The 25,824-nt window shown below is 41.3% G+C and overlaps 1 protein-coding gene across 1 annotated transcript in view; it reads left to right on the forward strand.

The window, feature by feature from the left end:
* Positions 1-25,824, forward strand: part of galnt14 (UDP-N-acetyl-alpha-D-galactosamine:polypeptide N-acetylgalactosaminyltransferase 14 (GalNAc-T14)) — a 233,650-nt gene that overhangs the window by 175,235 nt on the left and 32,591 nt on the right. Inside the window, exons 8-10 of the mRNA XM_085248120.1 lie at positions 1,831-1,915; positions 14,234-14,337; positions 25,452-25,578. Coding sequence (XP_085104246.1) covers positions 1,831-1,915; positions 14,234-14,337; positions 25,452-25,578 — 316 coding nt within the window. The remainder of the gene's footprint in view (positions 1-1,830; positions 1,916-14,233; positions 14,338-25,451; positions 25,579-25,824) is intronic.

Here is a 25,824-nt window from a genome sequence, read left to right on the forward strand (position 1 = left end):
TCGTTGTTTGTTTTCTTTTAGGTTTTTCTTTCTTTCTTTTGTTTGTTTCTTAATGATTCTATGAATCATTCAAAGAATGAACTGGTGTGGTGTGCAAACTTTGATTTAGTGTTTGTCATAATTTAAGCTTCTAGATTCTTTTAGTTTGAGTTTAGTTCTAGTTGATTAAATATGATAAGATTATAGTAGACTAGACTGAAGTTGTTTCAGTTGACTAAAATATAAAGTGTAAAGGTTTGTCGTGTTTTCACCAGTGACAGTGGCGCCACATGTTTCACGTGTCTTATCTTCCTTGACATCAAATGAGAAACGTGTCCATATGGCTGCTCTTGTCTTTCTACCAAGAGTTGACATTTCATCACGTTTTGATGACAAACAGGGAGCGTGGGAGCCTCCCCCTCACACCCTGTTTTTTCTGTGACAGATCAAAAATGAAAGAAAGATTAAGCTGTGCCAAGTTACACAAGAACTGGACTGAAAATCAGTGGAAACAGGTCTTATGGTATTATTTAGCATGACAATAATTCCAAACACACAGCCAAAGCAGTAAAAGCACACAATGGACCACTATCAGCATGGATTGGCCTCCCCAGACCTCTACATTATTTAAGTAATAAGGGTCATCTTGACAGAGAACAGAACAAAAGGCAGCAAACATGCAAAGAACTTTGAAATGTCCTTCAGGAAGCCTGGGGAACTATTCCTGAAGACTACTAATAGAAATAATAAGAAAGATACCTAAGAGAGACCGATCTCTCACTCCAACCGGTCGTGGCAGATGGCTGGCCCTCCCTGAGCCTGGTTCTGCCAGTCAGCGATTGCCTTGTATACTGTATTTCCATGTATATGTGCACTTTTAAATAAATCCCTGAACATATTGAGGGGTGGCTCAAGACTCTTGCCAAGCATTGTCTATATGTGCACAGTAGGGTTCTCTCACACAGCTTTGAAATGTGCTTAAAGTGTTGGCACATAAAATGACTCTTTGAACAGTTAACACAGTCCTTTTAATTTGTTGATATCAAATTCTTAGATATCAGTCAGTTCGTTCGCTGCCATCAGGATCCTGACATCATCTTTAAGACCATCATGCTTTTGTAAATGCTTTTTAAAACATTAAATTAGTAACTTGAATAAATGTAGAAAGTGAACATTTCTATTAGCTCAGCAGGATTATACTCGCAGATGAGCTAAAGCTAAACGGCCTGTAAAAAAGCCAGAACAACACATAACTGTGTTCTCTGTCTGCGATCTGCACTACCTCCCACTTTATCTGTTGACTTCATAGTACCTCTCTCCTTCCATTAGACTCTTTTACCAGTCTTATTTTCTTGGTGAAAGCAGTCCGCCAATCAATGCAGATAATAGGGCTGTCCACTGTGCACGCACAATCACACAGGAAGGAGAATCGATAACGATAGTCGTGCTTATAAAGAGCATTTTAATTATAGATGAACCTGTCGCTGAAATCATAAAAAAGACGGTCATCAGATCCATCTGCATTGATCCTGACATTCACACACATGTTGAAGTCTAAAGACATGCCAACAGAGAGTGGAGGGGGAGTACTGTGGTAGCTAATCCGTGACCTGGTGGACTGTAAGCACACAAAAAACTACACAAGCCAACACAACATTTTCTTTGCTGAAGTTTTTCCTCTAGTATCAGAAAAATAAAATATATCTCTATTTGTCTTTTCATTAACTATTTTATATACATATTCTAAAGAAAGCATAGCATAACAGTGACCTTGATGTTTTGGTACAGCACAGTAGCCTCTGTACTCAGTATTATTTAAAGCATGTTCTTTACTCTGTTGTTCTCCCTCAGGCTTTGATTGGAGTCTCCATTTTAAGTGGGAGCAGTTGTCGCCTGAACAGAGAGCCCGCCGGACTGACCCGACCCAGCCAATCAAGTAATGCACGCATACACAAAAACTCAAACATTAAAATGTATAACTGTGGGTGTATAGATTCTGAACCCAGGGCTCATTAAGTAAGTGCAGACAAGTGGAAACAGAGAAGGCAGAGAAGAGGAGGTTAAAGAGTAGGAACAAAGGACAAGAGGGGGAGTGAGGAGACAAAAGGAAAGAGATGCACTGAAGTCTGATGAAAGGATGAAAAGGAAAAAGTGTAATAGCACGGGTTTAGTTGTCTTCTTAGGATGAATTCTGAACAATTAAGTTCATTAAAAACTTGAAGAGTAAATGTTTTAAATTTTCACCAAATCCAGAAGATGCTGACGGTGAAATAAATAGATAACATTTTCATATGTATCGTTTTACAGACTTGAGTGCAGGGTTTTACTTGTTGCTAAATAAAGTGTGTGTGTATTTTTATGTGTGTGTGCGATTGATCCATACAGCATAATTATTATTAGGGACTCTGCAGGAGAAAAAATATTTGACTCAACATTTTTAGCAGTATTTAACTCCACCAATAACATATTTCTGTCTACAAGCAGAGGTTAAAGTGGGCCAGAATGATCTGGAATAACATTCTAGCAGCTTTCATTAATAACCAATTAAGATAAAAGCAGATAAAGTAAAAATAATCTGCTTTGCTTATCCCCAATGTTGGAAAGGACAACAACCTATAACAAAGAGCTTCAATAAAGCAGAACAACTCAGTATCTTAAAATATAACATGACCATAAGACAAAACAAGGAGGGCTGGATTTGGATAGATCCAGCCCTCCTTACTCATCTATAATTATAACCATACACTGGACCACATTTACAGGCTGCACAACGAAATCAAGCTACTTTGAATCATATTATGAATCTCTGTGCCAAATTAGAAACATACACGTGGATGGAGGATTGTAGCCACAGTTATAAAAGTGCAAAATTATTTTTCTTTATGTGAGGTAAAGTAGTGCAAATGGTAAGAAAGGTGATAAGTAGACAGCATCAGCAGACTGGTCAAATTTCTTTTTAGTGTATTTTTTTTTGTGGCATCTCCATTCTGCCATCTTAAAACGACCTCTGTTGTCAAAATCTCACTTTTATATTTTACAGAACTTTACACACACCTGAACCTCATTAGTCTCTACTGTTTAAAAAAAAGGCTAAACCAAACAACGAAATCTAAACAAAGAAACAGGAATAAGATTATTCATCTAATTTACAAACTCATTTACACAAATAAATGGTTTGAAAAGAAAACAACTTCACTATGCAAAAAGGAAAAACCATTTGGTTGTACCCAATAATAATGGATTTGATTTATATAGCGCTTTTCAAGGCACCCAAAGCGCTTTACAATGCCACTATTCATTCACTCTCACATTCATACACTGGTGGAGGCAGCTACGGTTGTAGCCACAGCTGCCCTGGGGCAGACTGACAGAAGCGAGGCTGCCATATCGCGCCATCGGCCCCTCTGGCCAACACCAGTAGGGTAAAGTGTCTTGCCCAGGGACACAATGATCAGGACAGAGAGCTCGGGGATCGAACCGGCGACCTTCCGGTTATAGATACGCTTCCCAACCCCCTGAGCCACAGTCGCCCAGTGATGCAATCAATGACATCATGATATAAACCCCATATAAACAGGAAGTGCTGGGCCGGCCCCTCCCCCACACCTGTTTTGGATGTAAGATCTGAACAAAGGGACAAACTATTGTGTAATTTACCAGAAATTGACCTTTCAACAGAAGAAAATTCAAATGATCTTATGTTTCAGTAGTATTTGCTTTAAAAACATACGCATGGATGTAAACTGTAACATAAAGCTACCACAAACAAACCCGGGATAGTATGTAGAGCAAAGTTACAACAGCAATGTCTAAACTATAGCATTATGGCCAACTGTAAAATAACATGGGATAAATTATAAATATGTTCAAGGGACAAGTGGTAAATAAATTCAATCTTTTCTCAAGGTGTTAGAGCAGGTTAGCACAGTACATGGCAGTTCAGAATATCCTCAACACATTTCTGTTGGTTTTCCAGTGGGATCACACTTAAAGTAAGCTGTGCGAGGTGATGAATGACCTCCTTTTGCTTCCAAAGAGACACGAGTGTAACTCCTCAAAGTCGTACCGTGCCCTCCTCAGTCATGCTGCCAGGATTGCTGCAGATACACGAGCTACTATTAACTGAATAATTAAAATGAGCATGGTTGGTACTGCAAAAGGTTATTGGTGATGTGGGTGGTTGATTTTTTCATTACCAAGCTGCATCAATTCATTTTACTTATAGTTGTAAAAGTACACCGAGCAGGCACAATGACCGTAACACCAACGCTATCAGTAAGGTAAAAGTTATGCAAAGGAAATCAGGACAATTCGATTTTAGAAAGCACCCACTGCATAAAACAATAAATAAGATAATATAATGCCATGTAAAAAGGCAGAGTATAATACAACAAGGAGCAAAAATCTAAAGAAAATGAATACAGGTGTTGTGGTGTGAGGTAAAAGTATTTCTGTCATTTGGCAGTGGAGCTGAAAGCTGAAAATGTTATTACAGAAAGCTCTGCCTTTCCAGTAAGTGGTTCAGTGGGTGGCCTGGATTAATGGCAGTTCTTTCAGTGGCCTCCTCTCTACCACAGCCACCAGTTATTTGGATGCTGCGTCTGCAGGTTTGATACATTTAAAGATGTCTCATGCTACATCTGTGTTATTGGCAAATTGATACGTGTTACCAGCTTAGTTAACTTTTCATCTGACGCATCCCGGTGTCCCTTCCCACTGATGCAATTGAGATACTCAACAAATCAGAAAGTAGTGTCACCCTATGGTCCTGTCTGTGCTCATTTGATCACAGACTTGTCGTCCTCTTGTCATCCCTGTCATGTGTTCATGCTTGCTGATGTCAACAAAGTTAATCTGGGAAAACGTCCGCACCTACAGAGTGGCTGGTAATTTCAAACAGCTCAACAAATACCACCAAGCATACATACAAACAAAAAAGTTGATATTTTATATAAAAGTTGTGATGTTCTGATTAAATTTATATTATTTTTTTAAAACGATGATACTGTACTTTTGCCAAAGGTTATACTAGACAGTAGGTGCAGATTATGGAACTGTGGAGTTTGCAGTAGTGTGATTTATAGTAATTGATGATGCAGGTGCAGAACAGCCTGTAGCATCCATTGGCACTGTTAGGTCAAAGGTACCAGACTAAATTAAACGTAAGCTGATGGTGGTTTTTAATATTGCTCACCAAATGTAACTTTTTTAGAAAACAGTCCGGGTGGAATCAAACCCAAACCCCTGCAGTCTTTCACCATATAGCTCACCTCACTTATTCTTAGCAAAGTAATATTTCTCTGCTACACCAAATTGTACCACCTTCAAATTCCCTTTTTAACCCATTTCTATAATATTTTTGCTGGAATAGCTTTTTGGTCCAATTATTTATACTTTTTATTTTATCTTATAATAAACTTGCCACACTCATGTGCTTGTTACTCATTTCAAACCAGATTTCTTATTATTTTCTTATTATTGATACTTTTAAAGCTAAACTGTGAAGGTTTTCTTCACTTTTGTGTTTTTTTGTGCATAAACGTTCAGAAACATATAGACAGAGAGCAGTCAAAGAAATGGTGGAAAACTGAGGCGCATAAAACTAAAACAGCATCAAAATTTACACCCAATATTTCCTTTTATTAAGTCCACATTGGCAAATAGAAATGCAGCTATGCCTTCCAGAAACGCATTCCTCAGTGTGCAATAGTTTTTCATGTGTTTACATTTGCCTTTGGGAAGTTATTAAAAACAAAAATCTACTGATTTTGCCTTTCAGGCCCATTTTTCTGCTTTTATTAAAAAAACCTGAACCCATTGTCATCCTTCTCTTTGTGGAATTTTTGTATTTGTTATGTATGTTCTATTCAAATATAGAGTAATGATATATGTATAATATGAAGTATATATAATGAATATCTTGTTTTTGTACAATGAGCTTAAACTTTTGTCTTTACAGTCTAAATTTCTCTATAGGTTGTTTATTATGAATGCATGTAAGTTTATCAGACCTCATTAGCCCCCGAGAGGGACAATGGACCCCCTAATTATCCTCTACCTAATCAAATGAGCCAAGATGTGAAAACGGGTGTAGGTCACAATCAGCCAAGGTTTCGATGAGCTAATTGTGAAACCTAGGCCCACCCTATCATGTGACTTCTTGAGGTCAGACGGCCCAGGATGTGAGTGGGCATTAAGGCGTCTGGGAAGGGATCTCAAAACTGGATTGTAGATGGCAGACAGTTGGTGTCATAAACTACCGCCTCTGTTCAAAGATGGTCACTCACAGTGGACATAGATGGCCTCTTTTACTCCTCTTTCAAACCATCTGTCCTCTCTGTCCAAAATGTGAACATTGGCATCCTCGAAGGAGTGACCTTTGTCCTTTAGATGCACATGGACCACCGAGTCTTGTCCCGTGGAGGTGGCTCTTCTATGTTGTACCATGCGTTTATGAAGTGGCTGTTTGGTCTCTCCAATGTAGAGGTCTGGGCATTCCTCGCTGCACTGTACAGCATACACTACATTGTTAAGAGGTTCTTAAAAGGTTCCTTTTTCATAAAGCTTAAACTTACTGTTGGATCAGGTGACCCTGAACATCCTTCATCATGATGCTTCCAGTAACTATTATCTACCGTCAACCTCCAACCACACATAGTAGGTGGCTACTTTTATCTGGGCTTGGTTCTTCTGGGGGTGCCTTCCTGTAAAAAGGGAGTTCTTTCTCCCCATTTTCAAGTGCTTGTTAATCGGTATCACCCATCAGATCATTGGGTTTCTTTCTTTAATATTGCAGGATCATTACGTTAGTATAAAAAGTGCATCGAGATGTGTTGTTGTGAACCAGTACTAGAAAAAAACTGCTGAATTCATAAAATTCCAAATAGACCACAGTAAATGCAGCTGACTAACTAATGTTGGTTACCTTATGTGCTATACTGCATGTAGACTAATTTTTAATAAAAAGCCCCAATACATAATTAATTTAAAATGGCAGTAATGGCCCACAATCACAGACTGTCAGAGTAGTGCTTTAAAAAAGCTTCTATGTCTACATAATGTAATTTTCTGTGGGGTGCTGTGATTAATGGCAGTGCTGATGTGCCCCACCACTGCTAGAATAAAAAAAAAAAAATGCAGTTCAGAAATCAGTAAGAAATTAATCATCCTGCTCTGACCTATTATTACTGCAGTGACCTCAGCAGGGTTGTGGCAGGCTGACCTCATCAGAAAAATAACAATAGTGGTCAATTTTGATTGGGTTAAAATAACTGCTGTTTACAGAGGCAGCCTTCTAAGGTCATGTAAGTAAAACCTCCAACCTTTCTCAGACAGGTGTTGACTGAGGCCATATATGTATATATTATGAAAGAGAAGTTTGACTTCTAACCTTTAATTACACTGTTATTTTTATCCAAATTATTTTCTTTTTCCTAAACACTGCCAAGTAGTTTAGTTGCCAAACCCAAGTGAACAATTAGTCAAAATTGTTATTTTCTAAACCTAACAACTAAAACTGTGTGGAAAAAAATATAAATAATTGAAACAATATTGTGTACTTACTAAACAAACTTATATAAAATGAACTTTTCTTTTCTTTTTGGTCTTTTAGTTAAGTTTCTGTGGTTTTGAGTGATGCTGAGTTTTTTTGTGATATGATGCTTAAGTTTTGATTTGAATCTATTTGTTATGCTAGCCTCCCTGTGTTTCCCTGTCTGTTCACCACTTTGTCTTACTATGTTTAGGTTAGTTTCCGTGTTTCCAGTGTCTTCTCTTTCTTTCCTGTGTTGCTTTAACATTTAGTGTTCTTTTGTTTTTGTTGCAATAGTTTTAGTTTCTCCATATGTGATCATCCTGAATAAACACAAAAATCGGCTTTAATGCTGTTAACTCACAAGAGTTATTCACAAGAAACAAAACAACCATGAAGGACGATGCAACAAAGCAAGACTGAGACAATACAAACACACACACACACACACACACACACACACACACACACACACAGGATAACGAGGGCAGAGGTAACAGGTGGGAACACAACTGAGAATAATTAACTTAATGAGTCGGGGGAACCAACACACGGAACAACAGTCGCCAAAATAAAATATGGAAGAGAGCCACAGCAGAATGGGGAGACAGCACTAACTTGACACAAACAGACAAAAGGAAAAACAGAGAGCGAGAAGACTGAAGGAACATCATGAGAACACAAAGGGGAACTAACAAACCTGACGTCATCTAAAGCTGAACTAAAAGCAAGAGACACATAAACTAACTCTCAGAAGCACAAGAAATCTTTGGCTCCTTTGGTGGTTCGACACTGGCACTTAAATCTACTCAAGTTTAGTTTAAATTTAGTGAAACATTGTGGTTTAGACTAAAATCCGCCCCTTCACAACACCAACCCTGCACTGCTGAGCTTGATGCCTTGGAAATGAAAGCAGGTTGCATAAGGACACATTGGCTGTGATGAAAAACCTAATACGCTAAAAGTTTACAAAACCTCAAATCATCGATGCCTGACAAATCATTTGCTGTGGAGAGATGAACAAACAAACAAAGGGAAGCCACAAGAGCCACAGAGCAAACACACATGCACGGTTATAAATAATAAACTTTGGCACTGCTCCTTCGTCATAAGTCAGATTGGTGGCAGGAACCCAGATTTGCTGCTGTGCCAACTTATGACTGCCTGACTTCATGCATGGTTTTTATTTTTATGTTTTGGTGGAGGCAGCGGGGCAGGCAATCACATATGGTGCGTGTGTGTGTGTGTCCCTGTGTTTGTTTTTTGGAGATGGATGTAGAAAGATTGTGGAAAGGTTGTAGCTTGTTCACTGTCATGGTTTCTACCTGCAAGTCAATGCAATGCTTTTATCTGCCATGTCAACCTCGTTACCAAGAGTTACCATTTATGCATTTATAAACTATACGTATGAAGACCATGATTGGCATTATGTATTTCAAAGCCTCCAACCCTAACCTTTACAACCACATACATCATATATATGCACTGTAACCTGTAACACAGATACTCGAGGAGATGAGTTGGGGTGCTTTTCACCACTTTTTTTTTAACAGCATCAGTTTTTGGAACAAATAAACACACAGGGGCAGTTGAACATTTAGAAGTGCTTTCATTTACTCTTATCCTGGTGTTTCAACCATGCAAACATTTCCATCTAGTATTAATTTACTTCTAGAAACAAGTTTCACCACTTAGCAGCCGTCTCAGTAATAACATAAAAACTGCGTGCATAAAATCACCATCTATCCATCCATATAATATCTTTACTACAATATTTAGTGGATGTGCCAGCTGCAGTATAGTTGAAAACTTCTGCTGCACCACATTTTCCCATATTTATCCTGCATGTCCTGTTTTCTCCTCTGCATTGATGATAAACACTGTAAATGTATTTTGGTACTTACTTACTGCAACAAAAAAAAAAAATCTAACCTTTGCTGTCAACCAGGGGTCTGAAACTTTTAGTGCTCAGTTTCATTCTCTGCTGTCTTTAATTCTGTAATTAATTTTTTATGTGTACAGGGAGTGCAGAATTATTAGGCAAATGAGTATTTTGTCCACATCATCCTCTTCATGCATGTTGTCTTACTCCAAGCTGTATAGGCTCGAAAGCCTACTACCAATTAAGCATATTAGGTGATGTGCATCTCTGTAATGAGAAGGGGTGTGGTCTAATGACATCAACACCCTATATCAGGTGTGCATAATTATTAGGCAATGTCCTTTCCTTTGGCAAAATGGGTCAAAAGAAGGACTTGACAGGCTCAGAAAAAGTCAAAAATAGTGAGATATCTTGCAGAGGGATGCAGCAGTCTCAAAATTGCAAAGCTTCTGAAGCGTGATCATCGAACAATCAAGCGTTTCATTCAAAATAGTCAACAGGGTCGCAAGAAGCGTGTGGAAAAACCAAGGCGCAAAATAACTGCCCATGAACTGAGAAAAGTCAAGCGTGCAGCTGCCAAGATGCCACTTGCCACCAGTTTGGCCATATTTCAGAGCTGCAACATCACTGGAGTGCCCAAAAGCACAAGGAGTGCAATACTCAGAGACATGGCCAAGGTAAGAAAGGCTGAAAGACGACCACCACTGAACAAGACACACAAGCTGAAACGTCAAGACTGGGCCAAGAAATATCTCAAGACTGGTTTTTCTAAGGTTTTATGGACTGATGAAATGAGAGTGAGTCTTGATGGGCCAGATGGATGGGCCTGTGGCTGGATTGGTAAAGGGCAGAGAGCTCCAGTCCGACTCAGACGCCAGCAAGGTGGAGGTGGAGTACTGGTTTGGGCTGGTATCATCAAAGATGAGCTTGTGGGGCCTTTTCGGGTTGAGGATGGAGTCAAGCTCAACTCCCAGTCCTACTGCCAGTTTCTGGAAGACACCTTCTTCAAGCAGTGGTACAGGAAGAAGTCTGCATCCTTCAAGAAAAACATGATTTTCATGCAGGACAATGCTCCATCACACGCGTCCAAGTACTCCACAGCGTGGCTGGCAAGAAAGGGTATAAAAGAAGAAAAACTAATGACATGGCCTCCTTGTTCACCTGATCTGAACCCCATTGAGAACCTGTGGTCCATCATCAAATGTGAGATTTACAAGGAGGGAAAACAGTACACCTCTCTGAACAGTGTCTGGGAGGCTGTGGTTGCTGCTGCACGCAATGTTGATGGTGAACAGATCAAAACACTGACAGAATCCATGGATGGCAGGCTTTTGAGTGTCCTTGCAAAGAAAGGTGGCTATATTGGTCGCTGATTTGTTTTTGTTTTGTTTTTGAATGTCAGAAATGTATATTTGTGAATGTGGAGATGTTATATTGGTTTCACTGGTAAAAATAAATGATTGAAATGGGTATATATTTGTTTTTTGTTAAGTTGCCTAATAATTATGCACAGTAATAGTCACCTGCACACACAGATATCCCCCTAAAATAGCTAAAACTAAAAACAACTTCCAAAAACATTCAGCTTTGATATTAATGAGTTTTTTGGGTTCATTGAGAACATGGTTGTTGTTCAATAATAAAATTATTCCTCAAAGATACAACTTGCCTAATAATTCTGCACCCCCTGTATTTCTCAGTCCTTCGTAGCTTGTCTTCATTTAGTCCACAACTGCTAACAAAAACATGCCTGTGCCTGCTTATCACCTCTAATCTAGCTTCACTTCATTGGGCAACATTCAGAATTCATTGTAAAATGTAGTAATTTCATGGGCAGGCTCCTCCTATTATTGCATTAGTTGGCCTGTCCAATCATCTGGTCAGAGTCTTTTCACTGTACTGTGGTCTTCTTTTAAATTCAGACACAAGGCTGCAGGAACCTTTGGAACAGCCTTCCTAAGCTCCTCCGGTCAGGGGTCCGTTCTTTGTACCTCGCTTACTACATCCAAGATCAAATGACACATCCAAGATCAAATCATCGCGCTAACTTTGAGCTCGCTATTCCGGTTCTCCGAACACACCTGTTGTTGACGATTAGTATAGCTGGATGAAGTAATGTGAGATAACTGGGTGGCTTAACAGGGGCTACGCGTCGATAGTAGAAACATTGATCGGCAACCCTTTGATTGGTCGGCGAAAATGTCGAAGGAGCGCGCTCTGTATTTTTTGGCAGCAGAGCAAGAACTCTTGATTGAGGGATTTCAGGAGTTTCAGAGTTTAATTAAAACGCAAGGGAACACTGCAAAGGCTGCAAAAGCAAGGAGAGAGGGCTGGCAGAAAGTTGCTGACAAATTAAACTCGTAAGTAATTTAATAATAATAATAATAATGGAGTGGATTGATATAGCGCTTTTCAAGGCACCCAAAGCGCTTTACAATACCACTATTCATTCACTCTCACATTCATACACTGGTGGAGGCAGCTACGGTTGTAGCCACAGCTGCCCTGCGGCAGACTGACAGAAGCGAGGCTGCCATATCGCGCCATCGGCCCCTCTGGCCAACACCAGTAGGCAGTAGGGTAAATTTATTATATTACACTATATTATATTATATTATATTATATTATATTATATTATATTATATTATATTATATTATATTATATTACATTATATCCTCTTTCACATTAGAGCCACGACAGGACCCACTAGAACATGGGAACAAGTAAAAGTGAAATATAAGAATATTCTACAGAATGGTAATATTTATCACTTATATTGCTTTTAGTCTCTTGGAAAGAGACCCTGAAATAATCTGTTTGTTTATAACAGCAACCAAGAAAAGGGCAGAGCAAACAAAGACAGGTGGTGGTCCTGCACCCCCTCGTCAACAAGTTGGTTAAGTAAATAATACCCTCACAGGAAAATCGATATCTCTCTATGAGCACACTGTCGCGCTGAGCTAAAGGATCCTGTCTGTCCCGCAATATATGCTGAATTCTGAAAACTCTCCTTATCAATCTTGCACCTTCCGCAATGGGTGGCTCGCGTATACGGACAGGACATGGCTGCGACAGACTTCCCAAATCCACCTTCGCTTTTATAGCCGTGGTCTCTCATCTTGATTACACGAAGTAATTTACAATTACTACTCTAAAATATGAATTACATCTGAAATAATCAAATACATGAAATAGAATGATTAATAGTACATTTCCCTTTTTTTAGGAAATGACCTGTATGTATCTGTATGAAATCAATAAAAGGATCAAATACTGCATTAACTTTAGTTACATTGATAATATTTATTTATGGTAAAACAGTGGTAAAATATCGCTGTTGCTTTCGTATAAGTGAAGCGGACATACCTGAGTGGCCGCGATCTAATCCTGTTTACATAAAGTAAACCTGCTCCCGAGCAGGTTTACGCTTACGGATCTGTTGCTATGACAGCAAGTCCCGGATGAGCTTTGGAGAACCGAACGATCCAAGATCACGCAAAATCGTCAACAATCAAATCCAGCTAACTTACTTAGCGAGGTACGAAGAACGGACCCCAGGTCAATCTGTGCTTTGGTTAAATTACTGCTGAAAACACATTTTTGTATGTATGCACACTTTTCTAATGTGTGTTTTCTCCAAACTGAAAAGCACTTTGTATCTGTATCAGAAACTGCAATACAAATAATAATGTTATTATTATTATTGTTACTCATTTCAGTGAAACTGCTCCATAATGCAGTGATTTAAACATTTGTCTAACAAGAAAAAGATCCTGTAAAAGCTCGAAGTGTGCAGACAGACTCGCTGTGGTCACCTTTTGTGAATAAGGGAGAAGCTGAAAGTAGCTTTATTTAAGTGACACTCCGGTAACGTCATCTGAAAAAGGAACGCGGTGGGCGGTCGCTTGTGATGAGGTCTGCATTCCCGTAACTTTTGAGCTTAATTTCTTAAATGATCATTACTGAGATTTCTGCTGTTCCAGTCCTATGTCACATCATCGCTGCTGCACTGTGTGGTGTTGTCCGATCGGCCTCGACACTCTAGAGAAAAAATAGCCCTCGAGCATCAGTCCTCATAAAGATAGGGACACATACACATAAATGTCCACAAATAAACGCAGTCTTGTTTGTCTCATCCTATTCATTGCATTTGCCAAGTTATTTTATGCCATTTAACATCCTCACTTTCTGCAGTCAAAGTCTTATACACACACACACACACACACTGCTACATTCCTTTAAACACACAAGGACAAATTGAGCTTGAAAAGAGTTTATGTTCTGCCACCCACATACGGACACACACACTCGGGGTGCTATTTGCAGGCGATGACAGCGGGATAATTGTTGATAAACAGAGGGTATTTGATGGCGCGTGCTGGCCTTCAGCTATTCAGTCGTCTCATTGTCCTGCATGTGTCTGTGTGATTGTGTGTGTGTGTGTTTGCGTTATGGCAAACAGAAAGGAAACGGCAAAACTCAAAGAGAAACTACACAGGAGCTCCTCGTGTTTGGATTAGATCTGATGAGATTCTGGATAAATGTGAGGACAAATGTAAGCAGCACAAGCACGTGTGAGGGCTGAAGCTTTTACTTTTCTTTCACATGTTTATGTGTAGCTAAAAAGTTAGGGTAGTGAAGGTAGTGAAGATTTATGCTTTTGAAACTCCCTTTTCATAAATGTTTTTTTTAATCTGTTTTGTCATCTCTGGATGTTTTCGGGTCAGTAGTGAGACATAAATCTAGTAGACATGCTTAGGACTTAATTACAAATTACAAGGAAATGTTTTTCTCATCTTGTGACTCCCTTATTTTCCCCCTTTTGTTGTTTCTCTCACAGGACCCCCATCATTGCAGGCGGACTGTTTGTGATTGACAGGTCCTGGTTCAATCACCTTGGAAAATACGACACTGCCATGGACATTTGGGGTGGTGAGAACTTTGGTGAGTCATCGTACTTGGAAGAAAGGTGCTGTGAAGTTTAGAGGGAACTCGTAGAACATTGGAAACTAATATTAACGGTTTAAGCAGTAATATTAATGATGTTTTCTGTTGAGTAATTACATTTTTGCCACTTCTACATTTTTAAAATCATTTTATTTTTGTTGTTACAGACCACCCATCTCAAATGGACTAAACCAGTGAAACCATTATATCCTAACATTAGCAAAAAGTCAACCATCCATTTATGAAACACAAAATAAATAGCTCAAGCTGCATTTTCATCAGTATCTTTTGGTTTATTTACATTCAGTCAGTCCACTCTCACTGCAAAGAAACTGGAATGTATCTTTGGACCAAAGGAGGCCCACATTTTCAGTTTCCTATGAGCTGCATTAGGCTTTAACTGCCAGTGTTGCTTCGGGGTGAGTCTGGCCACAGTGACACAGTCACAACTCCACATCTGGAGCTCAGCTCAGATTAGCCCACAGACTATTTTCCTGTGCCATGACTGGGCATAAGAGTCCAAAGTAAATCAGATTAGGTCCAAATGTGTCTTCTGTCAGGCTGTGGATGGTGTCTTTGTCAGTACGAGGGCCATAAAACTGATTCAGACATAAGTGCAATTAAATTAGCTCGAGTTCGAACCATGACTGATGATTGTCATGCATTTTTAATGATTTAGTGCAAGGTGTACTTACAATGTGCATCAAAACAGCAGGATAACCTGAGTCATTTGTATGGGATCAGGTCCACTCTAACCTGGCTGATCGTAGCCAGGTTAGCCAAAAACGTTTAATTTACTGAATGCCAATGTGCAGACTTAAAAATGCATTTGTCCTAGCTGCCACTGGTCTTTTGAACAGTGTTTTTTTATGTTTTATATGATTTGTTATTTATTGCATTTTGCTTTATGGTTGTGTGATTGATCCTTTATCCCAAAACATTTAAAAGTCCAAATATAAGGTGTTTTTCCCTGCAGATTTCACATTATGCAAAAACACATCAAGTAACGCAGATTGGTCCTTTTATCAGAGGAGTTATTACCAAATGTAAGGAGTTAACAAATTCTACAGATTCTTCTTCTCTCTTCCCTTATCGTCTCTTCTCTTCTGTGGCAAATTAAGGTATTCTGTGTTAAATTAAATGACGACTGCATTCATTATTATTTCTCAAGGTACAAAATATAAGCAGGAAAAAATATTAGTCAAGCACTCAATCTTATTTGCTAATGTTTGCAACATGCAGCTTACTGCCGGTTGCGCTGATTTTTAACACTGGAAAAAAGCATGTAGGATTTTTTTACGTTTATTGAAATGAACTGACTTCTCCTGTGTAACTACAAAATAAGTCGCCAAACTGACCATCTAAAAACATCATAACATCACAGAGAAACCTGCTGGATGTCTGCAAACTTGAACATCGTCACAAAATTTGTAGGATTATTACCTTAAGGGAAAAAATCATGGTTTTAGTTAAATATTTAAAACGTTAGCTTTCACTTGAAGGAGGAAATGGGCTAGTTTGCTTTTTTCATTTTATACCAAACGCTGCTATTATTTCCTAATCATAATCAATCTTAAATAACAGTGCGAGGGGCCCGGCCCTGGAGCAGGGTGCCGCCGGTGCGTCGAACCACCTGGGGGGGCTCTTCAACTGGTGGGGGAGATGGTCACATCTTGCAGGAGCTTTCCTCTCTTCAGGAACTCTCTCTGCAGGAGGGGGAGATACAGGAGAGGTGGAGGAAGATCTCAGCCTGGGCGTTTACTGTCTTATGTAGTCTGGAAGATGAGTGGATGATGGGGTGGGTGCAGTTTTCTCTGTGGTGGGGTTGGGTGGACTGTCCCGGGCTCTGTGGGGCCGGGAGGCGCTGCTGCACTGGGCCCCGGTCTGGATGGGCCTGGGCCCCCTTTCCCTGGCGGGTCGCGGAGTGTGGGAGTGCCTACTGGGGTCAGCGGGGGAGCTGGCCCCAGGGAGGGGTTACCTGCCCCTCCCTTCCTTCCCTCCCCATCTCCAGCTGCCTCTCTCTTCCCGCTTCACCACAACCACCCACACATGCAGGGCCTTGGAGTAGGGGTATGTCACCAGGGTGCAGAGGAGGCTACCCCCCCCCCCCCCCCCCCCCCCCTCTGTCCCCTTCTGGCTGCCTCTGCCTCAATTTTATCCCACAACTTAGACATTCACATTACTCACACTCTCATTACACATACATATAGGATCTTGGGGGTGGGCACAATCACGGAGTCCAAATTACCATCAGGGTGTACACCTCACCCCTGGCGTCGTTGCCCACCTCTCAATTTTAAATACACTTAGACATTGAGGGCTATCAGGAGGGACTATGCGCTTACCTGCTGCTCCTTGGCAGGTAGCTCCATGCCCTCCTGGGTTTTAATTGCACCTTAGAACATATGCATCAACACTACAATGAGCGGGTGGAGGGAGGTTTGGAGTCTTCTCCCACCCCCATTCTCTGCGGCCTGCTGGAGCGGGAGGGCTAGGTGGAGTTGGCCGTCCGACTGCGGTCTGGAGTGTGGGGCCTCCCTGCTGCTACGGAGTCGGGGTGGTCTGCCTCTCCCCACCGCAGGGAAAAGGGTAACACCACCTGGGTCTAGGTGCAGTTCCCCCCTCCAGGAGCAAGGGTACCTAGACCCGGTTTGTAGAGTACGCTTGGGGAGTGTGATCGTGTGTACAGCGTCTCTTTATGTCTGTCCCCACGTTGGTTGAGTGTGGAGTGAGTGCATATGAGAGCATGAGGGGGGGAATGGATGTTTGTGTCTGTGTGTGCCTGTATGTCTGTGTCTATATGTCAGGTTGGGTATCAGACGCCACCTCTCTGGGGACACCTCAGGCCCTCCAAGGTTTGGAGGCCTATCTCCACCTACCACCACTTCCCCTGCCGGTGGCGGACTCCCTCAGGTGTCGGTGCGTTGGTGGTTCTTTGTGTCTGGGGGTGGGCGTCCAGGTACACACCGGCTCACTCCTTGGCGGCCGCTTATCGGGGCCTGGAGCCTGGGGCTCGCTCGGGCCCCTTCGGGGGTGGGGTGCCCCCGGCCTCTCGGCCTGGGGCTCGGTCACTCAGGCACAGCTGGCGGCCGGCGGAGCTCACGGGCGCGTCACTGCAACTCCCCCTGGCTTCTGCTCCGCGGCTGCTGAGTGAACCCTCATCTGGGACTCTCCTCAGCTCTTACTGGAACAGTGGCGCGGCTGCCCCTCTGTTGGTCTTCCATGGTTTCTTGTGTTCTGGGGGCCTCTGGATGTCTGGAGTTTTGATCTCCTCCATACCTGCTTCACACCCTGGAGGACGGGGCTGTGGCACCCCCACACCCTCTAGCAGATCGTTACATGGAGAAACCTTTGGAATACAAGCGCGCTGATCCACACAGGTGTACACACGGGTGTTCACTGCTCGTAGACCCAAATTACACCTTTCTTGGCTGCTACTTCGAAGCACATCTGTCCTGCGTGCTGCACAACAACATTGAATATTTAGTATTTACTGCTGTTTACACTTAGCTAGATTAATGCGATGGTGTTGTGTTTAGTATGTTGCTTTGTTTTTTGTTTTTTTTTGTCTTTTTTTGCTTGTTTTCTATTCTTCTCTCAACAGGTGATCCAGGAGATTTTTATTTTTTTTCTCCCCCCCTTTCTCACTGTCCCTCTCCCCTTCTGTTTTTCCTTTCCTTCCTCTTTCTTTCTCCCTTTCCTATCTCTCACTCATGTCTGTCCCGTCTGTAACATCTGAAAATAAAATATAATAAATAATAAAAACAAAGATCGACCAAATGGACCAATACGGCAATGCCACGATGATCCATTTGGCAAAGTAAATCCATTGGGTATCCTTGTTGGTCTTCAGACAACAATTCTGATGGCTAAAGAACCAAATGGGACAGGCGGAAAAAAAAAAAAAAAAAAAAAGAAAGAAATGAACTGACTTCTCCTGTGTAACTACAAAATAAGTCGCCAAACTGACCATCTAAAAACATCATAACATCACAGAGAAACCTGCTGGATGTCTGCAAACTTGAACATCGTCACAAAATTTGTAGGATTATTACCTTAAGGGAAAAAATCAGGTCAGAATCAGTGAGTGGATGAATTTCTCTCATATTTCTCTCATGAGAAATATGAGTTTCTCTCATGTTCAATAAATTTGGTACCTAACAAATTAAAGGTATTCATCACATTAATGCCAATTCCTATAAAAACCCAGAATTGCCATAAAGCAGTTACCATATCACTTTGTACCATTGCACACAAAGGTCTAATTTGCCCAGAGATAAGGCACTATATCATGATCAGCTTTAATGAGCTCAGTTCTTCGGTTACAAGAAAGCCAAACCTCCTCTTCACCTGCAGTTCTACTGTTTCACATCTAAACTGTATTTTCTTCACTATAGTTTTAGCAACCCTGTCTTCTCACCACCAACATTCAGAAATGATTAATTTACCCAGAGCAAATCTGTGTGGTTGTCATGTTCACTGGCAGGATGATGCTTTAATGCAAGATTCATGTTTTTTATGGTTTTAGTTAAATATTTAAAACGTTAGCTTTCACTTGAAGGAGGAAATGGGCTAGTTTGCTTTTTTCATTTTATACCAAACGCTGCTATTATTTCCTAATCATAATCAATCTTAAATAACAGTGCGAGGTGCAGCCATAGTTAATAAGCATGCCTAAATTTAATTCCTCATTGTGCTTCCAGTGCTGCTGAAATTTTTAGATGGCTATTATATGATGGATGTCCCATTTTGATGGCTTACACCTACAGTCTGTGATTTCACCACATGAATCGAAATTGCACCAACTTCAGTGTCAAGAAGACTCGAGTTTCATGTCAGGTATCATCACTTGTGATGAGAACTGTGTCTGTCTGCAGCTCTGAGACAAAACAGCAGTTTTCAGGAAAAACAGAGACTCAGTGTGCAAGTTTGAAGGTTAAGCATCAGGTCAGGGGTATTACAGTTTTTTACAGCCGCTAGGACACATTTCCCAATACTTAGGTCACTTTTGCAAAACTCTTCACACAATCCTCCTAACTGACCGTCAGCTTGGCAAAGCAGTTCATTTCACATTCAAAATGCACTACAACTACCAAAACACTTCATTCAGGTCTCAAATAAACTCATTCTTCCAGAACACTAGCAAAGGTTGACAGCCGACAAACACACTTTGTCACCCACAAAACAATGACCTGAAAAACACTAACAACATGTAGCATTACACAGTGTTTTCTTGTGTAAAACAAGGACACATCTCTGTTTATAATTTCAATATATGTTACTGGAATGAATCAGACATCATGCAGAATTCGTTAATATTTGTTTATGTATTTCTATTTTTTTGCACTAAGTAATCCCAAAATACAAGAATTTGTATACACACCATCCACTGATACACATACAATAGTAATGCTAATCTACTCGGTCTTCTCCATTTGGCCACAGGTTCTCATCCACATCACATCTTATGTCATCTAGGCCAATACACCTAGGAAAGAATCTTCTGGCTGCCAGAATTGAAGGAGTTGAACAATTGAAGGAGTAACACCTGTGCAGATGTTCATCTACAATGAGAATCAGCTGTGGCTGGTTAAACTGCATTTTTAGATTTAAAATATGTTTCAATAAAATATTGCTGTTGAATTTTGCTGTCTTTTCAAGTTTTGCATTGTGTTATTGTTTTGGCCATAAGTTTAACAGTTTTGACAACAGTATGTAAGCACATGCAAAATGTCCTGTACGTACAAAGATTTTTGGCAGTTGTTGTGTCTGAGTGAGAAGATAATTCATGAAATTTGAGAGATGTAGTCATTGAATGCATTTTGTGCCAAAGCAATGATAACTGGTCCTCAGTTTAGCCCACATAGACTTCTGTTGTGCTCACTGTGTGAGGAGTTTTGCAAACGTGACCTAAGTATTGAGAAATGTGTCCTAGCGGCTGTAAAAAACTGTAACACGAGCATACTTGCCATTTTGTTTTGACTTTCACAACACACAAAGACATTGTTGCCCAGAGTCACACTGTCATGGCAGAATTATACCATCATGTCCAGTGGTGTCTGAAAGATAACATCTATTGCAAACCAGCTGAACTGTGCATGTGCTACTGTACCCTAGCACACAGCACAACCTTCACTTACCACGAGCTCGACCAGATGCTCTCTGTAACCTTGTCCTTTTCCACAGAATTAAATTCAAGTTGAAGGTTTGGCCTTTCGACACAATAGTGGGTATCCAGTGAGCATCATTGACGCATACAGAATTTGAGATAGTGATCTAAAAGTAGGAGGACAGCTGTGCCCGAAGGAGACAACTTTAAAGGCGACTGCTCAGTAATTTAAATCAGATTTGAATTCAGATTTGTAATAGTGGAGTGACAGAGGGGGGAAAGTGAGGAGATAACAGCTTGTAGTTTTAGCATACACCTAGCACTGCATCAGATGCATGACTTGAACAGTTTCCCTGGTGTTGACTGTGTGATCACAGACAGCTGAGCCGATTGCAAAGACAGAGGGATGATTAAATTAGTGAGATAACTGCCAGAAACAAAGGTGAAGTTTTCATTCAACAAAAAAAAAGTCTTTACCTTCTGACATCCATCCAGCAGCAGCATCTGGCGCTCCTGCTGCTACCTGCCTCCAGTCATCTGAACTGTGCGTGTGTGTGTGTGTGTGTGTGTGTGTGTGTGTGTGTGTGTGTGTGTGTGTGTGTGTGTTTGTGTCTGTCTGTGGGTGTCTATGGTGTTGAATTCAGTTTGGTGATTGTTATACTGCTGCCTTTTCTCTGATCACTGAAAGATGGTTAGCCTGTTTTTCATCTCCCTTTGAGAAACGTGCGCACACAAACACGCACACACAAACACGCACACACACACACACACACACACACACACTCATTTGCTCTCTGTCATGTTTCTGTCAGTCTCACAGGCTCTGTGTCAGTATCTCAGCATCTTGCTGACTTCTCTTGTTCTCCTTTGTACTCTCTCGTGTTTCATCTTTGCCTCCATCCCTCCTCTCCCTCATCAAACCAGTCCATGCTCTAATTTTCACTTCCTCTCTCTTCCATGCTCTCACTCTCCCTCTCTCCCCCCCTGTTACTGCAAAAACTTTGTGAAATTTTCAGCTTCTCTTTCTTTGGGGGAACGCTTGTTTCTTTTTTTCTCTGTGGACAGATAGAAACTCTGAGAATTAACACACACACGAGGAATGATGTGAAATGAAGTGAAGTTAGTTTTGTCTTTCATCTGTGTTGCAGTGCTCACATCAGAGAATGAGCACAGTGTAAGCAGGTCATATGAATGCATCCGCACACACATTCTAACACACATAACTCAAACAAACAAATCAGAGTCCATCAGTGTGTCATCAAATATTTAGGGAGGGTTGTCCCACTTAGCTGTGATGTGCCGAATAGAAAAGATACAAAATAGAAAAAAAGGACAACACTTCAAATAAATAAGCGTGAGAGACAGAATGGAGGTAAATTTAACCAGTTAACCTGACACACTTGATGTTTGCCTCCCAAAAGTATGTTAAAACTGGTTTCATCCCTAACACCACCTCTTACTTTAGTGAAGCTTGTTCTAGACATTTAAAATGAACCCCATGTCTGTGAAGGTTCTCAGTCATCCAGGTCATTGTAGTCAAATGAGCTTACAAAGAAAAGCGTCTGGACTTCTTTAAGTTGCTTGAAAATGGTAAATGGTAAATGGCCTGTATTTATATAGCGCTTTACTAGTCCCTATGGACCCCAAAGCGCTTTACATATCCAGTCATCCACCCATTCACGCACACATTCACACACTGGTGATGGCAAGCTACATTGTAGCCACAGCCACCCTGGGGCGCACTGACAGAGGCGAGGCTGCCGGACACTGGCGCCACCAGGCCCTCTGACCACCACCAGTAGGCAACGGGTGAAGTGTCTTGCCCAAGGACACAACGACCGAGACTGTCCAAGCCGGGGCTCGAACCGGCAACCTTCCGATTACAAGGCGAACTCCCAACTCTTGAGCCACGATCGCCCCACAAAGTGGAAGTGGAAGGGGTTACATGAATAGGATGAATAGGATGAGGGATCTATGGAATCTTCGATACCCAGCATCCAGATTGACAGTCAAACCACTAGTAGCTCAGTGTTCCAACATTCAGTAGAAGGAAATATTCTCATGTCTAGAGTTTGACAAGGTACAACACTAATGCTACGGCAAGGGGGAGCCAGGATGACGGCTCATGGGGGCGATATCATCACCTCCACCCGAGATTGGGTACCAAGCCCCAAGTGCAATGGAAGGAGGATTGTTGAGTGCTTGAGGAACTGTCCTGAGAGAGGGTATCATGGCAAAGCTTGAAACCTGGATCCTCCGTAGCTGGTTACTAAGACTAAGTGAAGTACCATCTGAGGATCTGCTAGATAATGTGAACGGAGTACTATGGACAGTACCTCTGAGATTGCAAGTCCAGACTGACCAACCTGTGCCCTACCTGGATTGACTACAAGAAGGTCTATGACTCCAGTGCCCTGCACCTGGATCCTGGAATGCCTAGAAATAAACAAGATCAACAGGACCCTAAGAACCTTTATCAGGAACTCCATTGGGATGTGACGTACAACACTAGAGGCCAACTTCAAGCCCATAGCACAAGTCACCATCAAGTGCACGATCTACCAAGGAGGTAGTCTGTCCCCACTGCTGTTCTGTATAGGCCTGAACCCCCTCAGTGAGATCACTGACAAGACTGGCTATGGATACCGACTACAGAATGGAGCAATCGTTAGCCACCTCCTCGTTAACCAGGGGGAAGGAAGAAAGAACTTATGGGATCATGCTACAAGTATCTTGGAATCCCACAGGGAAATGGGAACCACTAACAGGCTGCTAGGAAAGCTAGAACCACCAAGTACTTGCAGAGAGTGAGGCAAGTCCTGAAGAGTCAGCTAAATGTTAAGAACAATATCCGGGTTATCAAAACCTACTCCCTGCCAGTGATCAGGTACCCTGCTGGGATAATAAGGTGCCCAAAGGAGGAGATAGAAGCCACAGACATCAAGACAAGGAAGCTCCTGACCATGAATGGAGGGTTTCACCCCAAGCCTAGCACCCTGAGACTGTACACTAAGTGCAATGAAAGAGGCTGAGGACTAGCTTGAACATCCACACCCATGAGCACATCAGGAAGATGGCCTTCACTGACAGCATGCTTAGTTAATACTTCAGGCAGCAAAAATCCAAGAAAAAAGAGGTGCAATAAGGACATGTAAGGACAGGTCCTTGCAGATACCACCAGCAGATAGAAGAACTGTCTGACAATCAGAAATCCTACCAGTGGCTGGACAAAGCTGGACTGAAAGGCAGGAAAGCGGCACTAATCATGGCAGCACAGAAGCAAGCTCCAAGTACAAGATCCATAGAGGCAGGGGTCTATCACACCAGGCAAGACCCCAGGTGCAGGCTGTGTACAGTTGCCCTTGAGAAAATCCAGCACATAACAGTAGGGTGCAAGATGCTAGCAGGCAGGGCATACATCGAACACCATAATCAAGTGACCAACAGGAACAAGTCCTGAGGTCAAAATGGGACACCTAGGGTAGTTGAGAATGACGGATCTAAGTTCCTGTGGGACTTCCAGATACATACAGACAAACTGGTGATGGCTAACCAACCAGACATATTAGAGGTGGATAAACAGAGGGAGATGGCCGTAGTGATAGATGTAGCTATACTGAATGACAGCAAGATCAGGAAGAAGGAACATGAGAAGCTGGAGAAGTACCAAGAGTTGAGAGAAGAATTTGACAAGATGTGGAGGGTGAAGGTAACAGTGGTTCTAGTGGTAATCAGGGCGCTCAGTACAGTGACCCCCAAGCTAGGCGAGTGGCTCCAGCAGATTCCAGGAACAACATTTGAGATCTCTGTCCAGAAGAGCGCAGTCCTAGGAACAGCAACGGTACTGTGTTGGACCCTCAAGCTCCCAGGCCTCTGATAGAGCACGTGAAGGATAGACTGAAAAGGGGATTTTGAAGTGCAACATTTATTATTTACTGCTTCAGCCATGCCATTTGAAGCACTTTGGGCTGTGTGACAGGTGCTTTGTAAAAAACAAAGCTTAGGATGAAAGGCGACATTTATTTAGGGTGCCTTTCAAGAGCAGAACATCACAAAGTGCTTCGCAGAAGAAATAAAACATTTTTGAAAAATTACATAGTGACACTGATAAAGATACACAGAACAGATAACTCTATTCTTGGCTTTGTGTAAGGGATGAGCATTCTTGGGTCAATTGTCATTTTGTTTAGGATAAAAGAGACCCCCCCCCCCCCCCCCCACACACACACACACACACACACACACACACACAACTTTAGCTTTAAAAAAACAAGAAAAATAAAACTTACATCACTGAATAAAGCTACTTCAGCCAAGTCATAAATACTTTTTTTCTGATCCCTCTTATTACAGTTGAGCATTAGTGAAAATACAGAGAAATATTTGAATAAGTATAATTTTACCATTCATGGCAGTTAATTGAGCTGGATGCCTGAATATCTTTAAACAAAAACATCCCGCGTCTTCATATACGAAATGTCTCTACCTGAATTTAATTATTTTTGACTTTGCAATCAAATTTTGCTGTAAGGCTTTTTATTAGATATTAAGCCTTCAGTTTCATTAAAGTCTTACAGACAGATTTACTCTTCGTCATTATTTTATTTTGAGACGTTTCTGTATTTGACTATAAGAACTCTCATCATCAACTTTATGCCATTAATACAAAATAATCAAAGCTGCTCCCAGTGATCAGCTCAGATTGTTTAAGTTTACAGTTTGTCACAGCTGCATGAAAACCAAACCAAAATTATCAGTGATTTTATTTACATTTTTCAGTACAACAGGAACAGTAACAGACTGAACTAAAGTAAATAATACAATATATTGCAGAGTTACAAAATATAACAAATAGCTCAATTATAAATATCCAGAATATTACAGAGATTAAATATATATGATTGACATTTTATACAGCTTTAGTGAAACTTTAATAATCGCTTCATATATCAATATCAGGGAATTTAAAAGTCTTTCTTATGTCTGTTTGTGTTGTGTGCAGAGATCTCATTCCGGGTTTGGCAGTGTGGCGGCAGTCTGGAGATCCTGCCCTGCAGCAGAGTGGGTCACGTCTTCAGGAAGAAACACCCATATGTGTTTCCTGAAGGCAACGCCAACACATACATCAAGTAAGTGTCTGAAGGATAATTTATAGAACTATTTTTATCACGGTTTAACAAAAAAATCAGTAATACTTGAGCATGAACCTTTGTGAATTCACTTCACCTGTTTCGGTGCAATTCAGAGGGACAACAGAGGTGTTGGAGAGGTGGCAACAGACCCTCTTCTTATTCCTCCTGACTGAGTTTTTTCTACTTTTTCTTTTTGCTCGTTTCCTTGTCACTGCTGATAGTATGAGACGATACCTGCAGCAA

The sequence above is a fragment of the Mchenga conophoros genome, linkage group LG15, assembly GCF_057382185.1.
Source record: "Mchenga conophoros isolate Kocher_MC1m ecotype Shallow Benthic linkage group LG15, M_conophoros_male_GT1.1, whole genome shotgun sequence".
Lineage (NCBI taxonomy): Eukaryota > Metazoa > Chordata > Actinopteri > Cichliformes > Cichlidae > Mchenga > Mchenga conophoros.